The sequence below is a fragment of the Pimephales promelas genome, chromosome 2 (assembly GCF_988280905.1).
Source record: "Pimephales promelas chromosome 2, fPimPro1.hap1.1, whole genome shotgun sequence".
NCBI classification, from domain to species: Eukaryota; Metazoa; Chordata; class Actinopteri; order Cypriniformes; family Leuciscidae; genus Pimephales; species Pimephales promelas.
In genome coordinates, this window is record NC_142770.1 from 37,895,169 (window position 1) to 37,908,272 (window position 13,104).

The window sequence follows — 13,104 nt, forward strand, 5'->3', positions numbered from 1 at the left end:
TGAGAAAAGCTAAGTTAAATTACAAAATAAATCTTGAGAAAGAGTTGAGTATGAACAATTTGGGGTCTGTCTGGAAAGGGATGACACTTATAACCGGAACTAAAGGGTGTGAGATCAAGAAAGTTCAACTACCAGGGTATGACTCCAGTAGTCAGTTGGCAGAGGACCTAAATAAGTTTTATTTACGATTCGATGTCCCTGAATTTGGTCCTGTGATAGAGTCTATGAAATCTAAAACGAGTCATGGTTGTTCTTATAATTTTTTTGATGAAATGTCTGTGTTGAAAGTCTTCAAGGGCTGTAATGTGAAAAAAAGCCCCGGTCCAGACAAAATTGGAGGGCGTTTAATTAAGGTCTGTGCAGAACAATTAGCGCCAGTGTTTTGTAATATCTTTCAAAGATCACTTGCCCTCCAGAGTGTTCCAAAACTTTGGAAGGAAGCCATTGTAGTGCCAGTGTCGAAAACTTCACGTGCTGTAACATTAAATGACTTTAGGCCAATAGCATTAACATCCCTCATAATGAAATGCTTTGAGAAACTAGTTAAAGATGAACTGTTAAGTAAAACTAAGGATCTGTTAGATCCTTTACAGTTTGCATACAGAACTAAGCGAGGTGTTGAAGACGCAACCGCAACTCTCCTAAATATGGTACTGCAGCATCTAGAGGGTAATAAAACACATGCCAAGCTCTTATTTATTGACTTTTCATCTGCTTTTAATTCTTTACAACCACATATTTTAGCCGACAAGTTAATCACAAATTTTGGTCTTGATCTTAACTTGGTTGGTTGGGTCTTAGATTTTTTAACTGAACGAACTCAAAAAGTGCGAGTAAATGGTTGTCTCTCAGCTCCCCTGATAACATCTACAGGTTCTCCCCAAGGATGTGTCTTGTCTCCTTTATTATATATTTTATATACAAATGACTGTATAAGCAAATATAAAAATAGGTACTTTTTAAAATTTGCAGACGACACTGTTATCGTGAGTCTTTTAGAAGACAATGAAATATGCCATGGTCCAGTGGTTGACGATTTCATAACGTGGTGTGATGATGCCTGTTTGCAGCTCAATGTATCCAAGACAAAAGACATGAGTATTGACTTCAGAAAACAAACACATCCCTCCCAAGACATATTTATTAAAAATAAGAAGGTGGAATGTGTGGAGAGCTATAAATATCTGGGGACAATTATTGATAATAGATTGCGCTTTGATCTGAACACAGAGGCTATATGTAAAAAGGGACAGCAGCGCCTTTACTGTCTCAGAAAACTGAGATCTTTTAACATAGACAAGATATTGATGGAACTGTTCTACAAATCCTATATAGAGCCAGTGTTATCCTTCTCTATTAGTTGCTGGTTTGGTAATCTTAGTGTCAAATACAAAAACTCACTAAATAAATTAGTCAAAAACAGTGGGAAGATCATAGGTAAAGAGCAAAGAGGATTGTCAGGTGTGTTTAATAGAAACGTTTTGAGTCGAGCCCATTCTGTGATTTCAGATAGAGAACACTACTTATATCCAGAGTTCTCCATGCTGCCATCGGGTCGTCGTTACAGACTACCAAAAACTAAAAACAATAGATACAAATTCTCTTTTGTTCCGAGTGCAATTAGACTTCTAAATAATTCTTAAAGGTATTTATTGAGGTTTTTATTTATTATTTTTTATTCTGTGTTTTTATATACTGTATGTGTACTGTATGTGTCAGTTTGTGTCTGTATATCTGTGCTGCAACCAAATTGCCCAATAGGGATCTTAATAAAGTTTGACTTCTGTATAAATGTTGCTATGCCTCCTGCTCTGCCATATTCTCTGTCATTTCTTATTACAATATCCATTTATTATGAAATCCAATTGCGGTTTTAACCATGTTTCCTGTATGCATATTAAATGAGGTTTCTCAAAAGTTGAATGCTTTTGTTTGTGGATTGCAAAAAATAAATGTGCAAACTGGATCAAGTTTATGGATTTTGTAATTAAAGGTGCAATATGTAACTCTTTTTCAACAGGAAAGAGGAGATGACAGGAGAAGTACAAAACAGAAATGAAAGATCACCTCAACAAGATTGATCACCAGGTAACTTGTTATGACCATCATGTGTCAAAGTTACCAATAGATAGATAGTTTAAAAAACTGATTTAACAGATTTAGCCATTTGCTTTTATATAAAGAACATTTACTGAAGATATTTCTGAAGGAATATGAATGTCAAGTATACACTGGCTGATTAGACTGATTTTGGACCTGAACTTGCATACAATACTGATTTCCTATTTAACCCATCGAATTTGATTCAGTGGCTCATTAGAGGCTCTATGACTTCAAACATACATACAAACTCATAAAAAGTAAAAAAATAATAACAGTGCATTTAAAAAAAAATAGTTGATTTGTACCCATTTTTGTTAGACCACAAATATTGTGACTCACGAAAGCAAATTGTCCTAGAAGGTCTCCCATGTTTCTCTGTGAAGATTTCTCAGCACTTTTTAAAACAAGTCTGGTGAGTTTCATTACTTAAAAAGATATACAACATATTGCCACATGACCATTGCCACATGATTTTTTGTGTTAACAGCAAACAGATTGTTTTAATGATTCATTGGTTTTTGATTCAACGTGATTAGGGCCTATGATTAGTTTTTATACTTTTACTGTAGGTGAAATAGCTTATTCAGGGCAGTACTATATTGAAAAACTAACAATTGTTATTTGTGTGTATTAAAATGCATTTTCTATATAAAATGATACACATCTTGCAGTTTCTGGAAGTGGGATGCAAACTTATGGGCACATTGTATAGGATTACTTTATGGTTCCTTAAAGGGTTAGTTCACCCAAAAATGAAAATGATGTCATTAATGACTCTCCCTCATGTCGTCCCAAGCCCGTCAGACCTCCGTTCATCTCAGAACACAGTTTAAGATATTTAAGATTTAGTCCGAGAGCTTTCTGTCCCTCTATTGAAAATGTGTGCACGCGGTATACTGTCCTTGTCCAGAAAGGAAATAAAACATCTTCAAAGTAGTCCATGTGACATCAGTGGGTTAGTTACAATGTGTTGAAGCATCGAAAATACATTTTGGTCCAAAAATAACAAAAATTACGACTTTATTGAGCATTGTATCGTCTTGCGGTTCTGTTGTGGATCAGCGTTCAGTGACGCTGCTAATGTATATTTTTTTGTTGTTTTCAAGTGATATTGATTTATTCTTTATTATTAGGACGAGACTCCAGAGGACAGACAGACCAGAGAAGGAGAGGATCCTTGTGGCATCTGAAGATGATGTTGTGTTGGAGGAAGTGACTGTTTTGAGAGATGCTCCAGACTTGCAGTCTGCACTTGAAAACCTGTTGGGCCTTCTTTTTTGCCTTGGACTTTGAATACCCAAAAGAACTGAAAGACACTTTGAGAAGGTGTTCATGGAGAGTTCGGCTCATTGCTCTGCTACGGTACAGTCCCTAAAATCTTAGAAAGTTTTTACTGTGACGGTGCATTTGTGAACTTGAGCCTGTGATAAACATTGTGCCACTGTTTGTGCACAAACGTTAACTTGCACTTATAAATAGAAAGATGCTCATTTTGTAACATGATTGAACATTTAATGTATTTAGGATTACTTGATTGTGATAACACTTTGACTGTTAAAGGGATAGTTCACTTTGAAATTAATTGTTGGTATGTTTTAGATTACCTCAAGGGCATCCAAGATGTAGGTGTCTTTGTTTCTGCAGTTGTTTAATTTGGACTCTGCATGCTCTTTGAGGTGGTGACCATAGACTTTAGGCATTATATGACTGACAGACAAGAACGGTTTGACCTAAAAATATCAAATTTTAAACTACTGCTCCACAAGTATGAGCAACTGGTCTTCTGCTGAGGCCAGAGTCTGCATTGAAGATTACCTTGATTTGATCAACACATATGACAGAAGATCCAGAACAGAAGTGTAGAAACTGCTCAGCATTTCTGACATAACGTTGCCGATGATTGAATACGATCTGATCTGAGATCTGAGAGAGATTACCTGTGATGTTTGAAGTCGCTGTGACACTTTTGTGCTTCTTTGTGTCATAGAGAGACAGGAGACTTTCCTGGTCTGGGACATTCAGCAGTGCAAATGGCATGGTTTTGGGGAAGCATCTATTATATATTTGGGCTCTTAAAGAATTAATTGTTTGTATGGCAACTTTTTCATGGTGTTTGTTGGAGGGATGCAATGAGAGCCCATTCTTGTGAAGAGGTCGAGCAAATCCTCTTCATCACTTCATTCCTCCAGTGTGTCTTGACCAGCCTTTGCAACCGCAGATCGTTCAGTCAAAGAGAGGGAGTTGTGGAAAGATGACATCAGGACATCATCACTGACTGAGTCAATGCTAAAATGAAAGCACTGGAAAGCGTCACTGGCAGAACACCGAGGTCAAGTCATCCTTTCACCAGATCCTTCAACTGACTCCCATTCAGCGTCAGAGAAGTCTCAGTCTAGGACACACTCATCTTCCCCTTCACACTGTTCAAGGAACTGATCCCAGAATGCAGTGTGAACTTCTCTGGACACTCCAGCATCATCTACAGCATCTCATTTACACACTTCATCTTCAGAGTAGATTGAATTATAACACAGCCAAAGGATCTTCCACAACCTTTACCCTGTGTATTAAAGCACATGATGTGGATCTGCTGAGTTTCCAGATCAAATTGTTGGAGAAAGATGGTTTCTTGAATGTGACGCAAATCTTCTGGAGCTGAGGGGATTTCCCATCTAGAAAAAGGGGAAAACCATTATTTGTAATATTCAATTATTATTTATAATATTTATATTGTAACACTTTCAAACAATTATTTCAGTTAATATGAACATGATTTTATTTTGTGTCACTGTAAAGTGAGACATTTATATATAATTACAAAACATTACAAAGTAATCAACTTTAAAAGATTAAGAGTAATAAAAGATTCTCATGTACTTTCTGTGAACAACGGGACACTGGAGTTGATAATTGAGTAACGACTGAAGATATATTTCCCTGACACAGTCCAGTCTCCATTCTTCATAATTGCACAGAATGAAAAACTGAATTTACATTAAAACTGTTCCAGTAAAACATGCCTATATGGTTTATTCAGTAATACTTTACAATAAGATTCACTAGTTAACATTAGTTAATATATTTACTAACATGAACTAACAATGAACAATACATTTACAGTATTTATGAATCTTTCTTAATGTTAGTTCATATAAATCCAGCTGTTCATTGTTTGTTCATGTTTTTCACAGTGCATTAACTAATACAACCTTTAAGTTTAATAGTGTATTAGTACATTTTGAAATGAATATTAGCTAATATTGTTAATTCTTAGTTCAAGCTAACTAACTAATGTTAACTAATGAACTTTATTATAAAGTGTTACCGTTTGTTCTTGTATATTGTGTGTATGATCTATAGAGTCTTTGTATATTATTGTGTAATATACACACAATAAATCTAAACAAAAGTAAAATCTTAGATAAATGTGCAGTTGTGTGTGTTTTGCAGTGTCAGTGCAGGTATATGAGGACTGATGATCTATTATGTAAAGGGCTTCACATGACATGAACATGTTGAGTCTCTTACCAGCGGCGCAGGATTACTGGAGAGTGGCGACGCCTCAGTTTCAGCTTCATTCAGCTCTGCGTTCTGAAGGATACACACACACACACACACACACACACACACGCAAAACATACAAGTGACACACACTGTTACAAACACATAAAGTGTCACTGTAGATCATGTAACAGTTGTCTAGTGAAGAGTGAGAAGCACAAAGCGGGACATCGTATGTATTGCGACCTTATTTTCTATTATAATGAGGATATACATTATAGTTTTAAGGTTATTTTATAACTCCCGTTTAATGCTTTTAGTCTGAATATTTCCTGTTTCCACATCTATAGACATTTGGTGTATTAGGAGCACATTTACCAGTGTGATGTTCTCGTTCAGATGTCATCACGATTGTTTGATCTTCATCTGTTTGTCCAAGTTCATCACCTTCATCATTCACTCACCTGTGTCTTCCTCATCTTCATCTCCAAGGGTTTCTAATGTGTTGATGTGTAGTGGAGGAATCTGATTGAATTCCTGCCTCGTTGTTCATCACAGAGCTCATGTGAATGCTGTGGACTCTTCTGCACACTTCTCCTCGTCACTCGAGGTGTGTGTGAGTGTGTGTTCTTCTGGGAACATTTGCTGATGAACGGGAGCTGTGTGAAGTGCTGGTGTCTCGACTCTCATGGTCTCTAAAGTCAAACCGCTCTGAGGAACATCCTCCATTCCTCTAGTTCTCTGAAGAACAGGCAATAACATTACATGATGAACTGATTCAGATAAATCAGTGATATTAACAGACACTCAGCTAAATTAACCACATTTACAACAATTCAGTCTCTGTATTTAAACATGTGTGATTTTACTAACCTTCCTCTTGGTGTCTCTTTTAGATAAAAGTCCGTCATCAATAAATGTGTGATTGAATCCTGTGAATCACTGTCACATCCATGCGATAACAGTTCAGCAGCCGGTCTCTCAGTATCACTGTCTAATCAAGTGTTGAGTGTTCATTATATTCCTCTTTTCTCCATCAGATAAAGATTCTCCGTCTGTGACACACACCTCCTGTTTAGTGCAAATGTCAAATCTCAACATCTTCAGTTCGGTTTGTTCATAAAGATATCCAACAGTGATATTTAAGGGAATTTGGTTTCTTTTAACATCACAAACAGGAAAAGTGAAGTCTGTTTTTGGACCTTTTGGTGACTGTCCATTGTAAAAACAGTTTTCTTCTTCTTCTCATCCGTCACATGTCTAGTGCCGCCACCATTAGGCCCTACCGCTCCTCACTTGTTGGTCTCCATTATGGCAGAAGTGAATATATTCAATTTCAATTCTTCTGGAGGTTTTTTCTGCAGAGACATTTTTGTGTCTTTCCAATTTTTTTTTCTATTAGGGAAGACAGCTGACTTTGATCCCAATTTTCTTGCTTAAATTTTATTTCTCCCTGGGCCTAAATATGTGAATTTATTTATTTTATTGCATATCACAATTGTTAAAATTTACCGAAAAAAGAAATTGACCTTGTAATGCATAAATCATTTAGTTAGTTCACAATTTCATAGAGAATAAAAATAAATAAATATAAAGAAATATACATCAGCCAATTGATAGAGAATTGAAACACATATCATATAAGTAACAAATAATCTGTATAAAAATGATAAACAACATAAAAGTACACAGCCAGAGTATCAGAAGATTAAATTAGATCAATATTGCATACATTTTGATGATAATTTACTATATAATCCATAAATACAGTCTATAATTTAAGTCGAGTTTAAAAACATTGAAAAGACGTTTGTTCTTCATAAATTTCGATTTATGAAAACAATGTAAATGTACGTTTTACCAAAGTGTCCATTAATAAAACATTGTATATCATTCCCCAGAGAAGAGCATGTGAACAGCTGTAGAATAAAAGCTGCATTTCTCGTCTACAGTCGGGATACATTTCCAAATAATCTTGTTACAGGGGTAATAGTGCTGAAGAATTTTAAATGATATTTCTTTTACTTTGTTTGTAATTATAAATGTATGTGGGTTACTCCATGCTCTATTCCCATTCATATTTGGACCATTTGTACCTGGAGGAAGGGATACATTTCACACATAAAAGCTTTTTATTACTCTGTTGTTGATTTTTCTGTCTAGAAAAGATAGACTATTTATTGAAACACTGCTGGAGAAAAATACATTAATTTGATCAAATCTGTCCATCTCTAAGTAGGGTGATGATCCCATGGGGTTTAGCTCTGGATATTTTATTAGTCAATATGTTTTTCCTGATTTTATGAGGCTTCTTCCTCCATATAAAGTTATATAATAGTTTGTCTAGATTGGCACATTGTAACTTGTGAATTTTTGAAAATATTTTGTAATTGTAACAAAGTTCATTGTTATAGGAAAGAGGAGGCGGGAACCAGCGAACATTTAACACTTTTAATAAGAAAATAAAACATCTACAAAAACGAAAGTGTAAGCCAGCAGCCCCTCGCGGACGACAGACACAGAAGTTCAGGCCTGTTCCTCTCTCAATCTCCTTTTATGCTTCCGCTCCTCCGTGAAATGCGAGAGATACTGTGTGTCGCTCATTATCAATCAAACCACCGGCCTCACGCCGTCCTCTCACGGCCCTCGACCTCGTCCTGCTCGCCACAGCAATGTAATCGGGTCATATTTGCTGTCTTGTGTGGGCCACTTTAGGTTCACTCAAAGGTGTCCCCACCAGATTTCCTCATGAGTCATTCTGTACCACCACTGTTTTATTTTCTAAAAAACCTCGAGCTCAATTTATCCGTTCTGCTGCTGCGCTGGCTACACACTTCTCTGTTCATAACACTTCAACAACTTTAATCGTTTGGTGATCATTGTTTAGGTAAACCACGTGAAGCTTTTCATGTTAGGACTTATAAATAAAGCCCATGAGAACCGTGAGGAGTCGACGGCCGCTCCACTGCCCTGCTGAAAATGTGAAGCAGAAACACTTAATGTCAGATAACGATAATAATTGGACTTTGGGTTTGATTTATTTACTGTTTACAGTGGTTATGAGGAGCATAAGAGAGAAAATTGGTAATCATTGTTTAGGTACATTAAACCACATCACATCATATTGTAAACATGGACGGCTACTTGAAGCACAATAGTGGGTGATATATGTATACACTTTTTAAAAATTTCTTCTTCATAAAACGAGTCGGACATCACATTTTTGTACATATTTTTATTTATTTGCATTAGTAATCATCGTCATTGTCAATAAATCATTGCGTCATTTGCATCGTCTTTCAAAACATGACCTGCGCGAAAGAGAAAAATAAATGAATGTGTCTCTGTCCCCAGCACATTTCAGACTATACTGACGCCCATGGGTTCACATTCAGATTCACAGTGATTACTGTCCCTCATCTTTGACAAAACTGGCCCTGATTTGTTTTTAAGATAACTGGGCCACATTTGCTGCAACATATGTGGGTCATGTTTGGTTTACACCCAGATTAGTCATTGTCGATTGTGCAACATTTTTGCACATTTGGTTTGTGATATTTGGGCCATATTCATTATTTATCATATGAGCCGCTTTAGGCCCACATTCAGATTACACATTGCCATGAGTGCCACATCTTTGCCTAAAAAGGCCCACATGTGATTTAAAATATTTGGGCCATATTTGCCATTTTACACGTGGGCCACTTCAGGCTCACACACATTTTATCGGCCCATAAGAAGGCCTGCAGTGCCGCATCATCGCCTGAAGTGGCCCACATCCGTCTGCTATCTGAGGAGCGAGTGAAACACACACAAATGCTGTTAACTGGGGAAAATGTTTATTCAGTCTGTAGAGGAGAAGAGACTTCATCCACTGAACAAACACAATATACTGTACATCTGTGCATCAGCAACACGCACACACAAATAACTAACTTCATATACAATAAAACAATAACAATAAACATATTCTGTGTATAAAATGTTAGAGAGATAATGTATGCAAACTTTATATCTTTTGAAACATTTATGTGCTATACTTGACAATCACGTTCATGTAATTAGAAATATTTGAATAATTCTGGATGAGTTTAGTCTAAACATTATTATATTTGCAGGCCTGATAGTGAAGATTTCTGCTGACACTCATCTGAGCTTCTTCCTCTGTTCCACCTTTAATTACAACTAAACCATCATTTGGCTGAATAATAAACCAACATTAATCATTCAATATCACATGTTTCTAATACGCATGCTAACACACACGCTGCTTTATTTAATAGTGAAGTCTGAGTCTCTTCCACCTGTATGAAACACATTTACACATGTATTTCTCCTCATAGACAGCAGTGAGACTCTTCTGTGGATCACCTGATGGTTTCTGCTCCTCTCATCTCCGTTTCACAGATTTAAACCTTGATGTAAATCCACTGATGTTTTATGATCGATCTTCATCTACCCTGTAAAGTGGAATAGAAGAGAAAACAATCAGTGTTCAGTGGAACAAAGTGCTGTTTTTCTTCAGTAAAAGTAAGTTAAATTGAATTCCTGTAATCAGATTAATTACTGACTTTACATGATCTTGGATAGAGATATTTGTGTTTTTAAATATAATAGATGAAAAGCCTGAATCATGTTCATATGTGTGTCTGTGCGTGTCGGTGCGACTCCTATTGAGTCTCTGTAAAGGAGAAACTAATGAGTGTACGGCGTATGGAATAAACCACAGCGAGCAAATACTAATGTTATTTTGAGTTAAACACAAACCTTTAGTTAAAGCCGTTTGTCTTTTAGTTTAAACATGTTTGTAGGCTCTTAGTAAATAACTGAGAGTAAAGTAAGTGTCGAGTAGTGTGACGTGTTGCTTGTCACAGTAAAAACACACTAGAGACAGAGACATTGCTCATGTGAGCTGAAGCTGGAACTGCACTGATTTTAGCAGGAGTGCAGCGTTTCCTACAATCTGACCAAGTCTGTTTCACACTCAAATGATTCACTTCTACTGACACAGTTCATAAAGCAGGTGTTGATGTATAAAGCTGTGACAGTGAGCTTTTCTTCTCTTTCCTCCTTTGTGTTCAACATTTCAATAACTTCACATTATGTTCTGTAGAGAATCGAGGCGAATCAAACACAACTTAATCAAATTAATCTGTCATGGGATTAATTCACATGGCTTCAACACTCCAAAAGTTCTGGAGCCCACATTCCAGAGTCACGGAACGGCGCCAAGGGTTTGCTTTAGGGGATAATAAAACCCCCTCAGGAGACTTTTATTGCCCCACAGGCCCAAGAGATGGGCACTAAACAGGACGAACGTGTCAATATGTTAATGTTTTACTAAGACAAATCGGCTCCAAAATGGTGGAACGAGAGGCTCACAACAAAGACCCCTTTGATCCCCTGACAGAGATGTTACACAGAACACCTTTCCTCTACCCCTACTCCTTGAACCTACCACGACCTCACTGTTGAGATCTCTCTGAGATCTCACGCATAAAATCATATAAACTCACCACAGAACAATTCTTGGACTTATAACCAATCATAATTCTTGTTGTTCCTACACTTCATGTGTTATTATGCTTAGATCACATATTAATCATGTAATTGATGTTACTTAATAACTCTTGTAATTGTCATACAACCATTAGAAGTGTGAATGCCTTGTTTAATCTTAAACGAATCGTATTCTCGTAATTCAAAAGATGGCTTGATTGAAATCTGCGTAAAAGGTTTTGTTTTATGATTATAATAATCATAAGGTTTAAACTATGGTCTTTTGTCTCTCTGCTAAGTGCTGGAGACCAGCTCACAGACCATGCATAAATTATGATAAGCAAGAAGTAGATCCGCCTCCAATTGGCCAGAAGTTTCTAGGAGGTTGGACTAGAGTTTAAGTTAAAGATCCGAACAAAGGAACAAGACTTCATGTTTTGTGTTCAGTTCAGTTCGTTCAGTTCTGTAACTGTTAAGTTCGTGCCTCTCTCTAAAACCAGCAAGAGAGTGTTCTGTTCTTGCTTCTCCCTGAAACAAAGAGCGTGTTCACATGCTTCTACATCGGCTAGACCAAATTCGACCAGCAGACACAATAACCCATCCAGATCGGGGTTAAAACAGCTTCATTTAAGCCATCTAACTCGCCTTACTTTAATTTCTTTCCTTTATTTCCTTTTTCGTAAAAGTCTCGTTTCAAAGTTAAGCTTGCTGCAAAGTTCGTTTTTAAACGTCTTCCTGCAACGCGCTTCGAAATCGTAAAGACTTTTCATTCGGCTGCTAGTCACACGTGACCGGCGAGCTCAGGATCTTCCATCCCTGCACTTCAAGGACCCGCCGCAGCGGACCCGGCCAGGGAACCGCCCTTCTATGCAACGCAACAAAGGAATTCCCCTCAGCCACTACAAAGCGCAAGTACTCCAGGCTCTAACTGAACTGGTGCTTTAATGTTAATTGAATAACCTCTCTAAGAAACGAAGGTTCAAATTAATGCTTGGTGGTCCTTTCAGGTCATGTCTTACGTGCATATAGAAAGTTGAAACTTTCTCTCACTCTTTCCAACTCACTCTTTCCCTTTCGCGACTGTATGAATGTGTGTGTGTGTGTGCGTGATTATGTTTAGACCTTAGTTGTGTTTAGAATAGCTAATAAAGTCTCCCATATATTTGAAAAGATAATTGCCTTGTGTTGTGTTTGCACATTTAATGTCTTGTACTGTTCGATCTAAAGTTACCTTGCTAAGACATAGTGTTTCACTATAGATTTGGTATTTATATCCTTGCAAATTACCGCCCGTTCAAATGAACTCCAAACGAGTCATTTGCTCGGTTCAGTGATTTGGTTCCATAGATTCAATGAATCAATGAATCATTTCCCTTTGAGCTAAATTGGCCTTCGGCCCCCTTTAATACATTTTGTATATTATTATATGTTGCATTTGCTACAGTTCTCACACAAACCCTTTGTTGCAACAAATCTTAATGATAATTTCCTTTCACGAATATTTGAAAGGATTGTTCACATATCAGAGGTAAATGAAGATGTCTTTAATATCTCAGTGATGTTTCCTCACCTCAGGACACAGTTTGAGTCTCGTAGCTCGACTCTGAGCCGCTGCTTTGAGTCTCCTATCGCATTCAGTCTCAGATCAAGCTCTTTTAAAAACTGCAGAGCTTTTGAGTTCGTCAAAGACTGAGTTAAAGAAGAAACATCTGTAATGCTACAGCACTGTAGACTAGAGAGACACAAACAGAGGAAGAGAGATTATCTTACAAACGAATCATGAATGTGAAGAATTTTACACAAATATAATGTGAACTCAGACTCACTAGCCATGTTTCCATCGACACTTTTTTATCCGAATTAAGTGATATCGAATGAAAAATGCCTTATGGAAACAGTAAAATTCGATGAAATTTCATGAAAATCGACTAAAATGAAATACGTTCGGTCTCATCGGATTTTCTCTTGATCGATATACAGCTAATGCGATAAAAGCTGATG

The 13,104-nt window shown here is 36.9% G+C and overlaps 1 protein-coding gene and 1 pseudogene across 1 annotated transcript in view; both read right to left on the reverse strand.

Moving 5' to 3' along the window:
- Window positions 1–3,669: 3,669 nt before the first annotated feature.
- Window positions 3,670–6,333, reverse strand: LOC148997337 (uncharacterized; annotated as a pseudogene).
- Window positions 6,334–9,421: 3,088 nt separating this feature from the next.
- Window positions 9,422–13,104, reverse strand: part of LOC120488626 (NACHT, LRR and PYD domains-containing protein 3) — a 65,870-nt gene continuing 62,187 nt past the window's right edge. The window contains exons 14-15 of the mRNA XM_089119021.1: window positions 12,674–12,835; window positions 9,422–10,064 (exon numbers count right to left, since the gene is read on the reverse strand). Of these exons, the coding sequence (XP_088975147.1) occupies window positions 10,043–10,064; window positions 12,674–12,835 (184 nt within the window). The 3' untranslated portion in view covers window positions 9,422–10,042. The remainder of the gene's footprint in view (window positions 10,065–12,673; window positions 12,836–13,104) is intronic.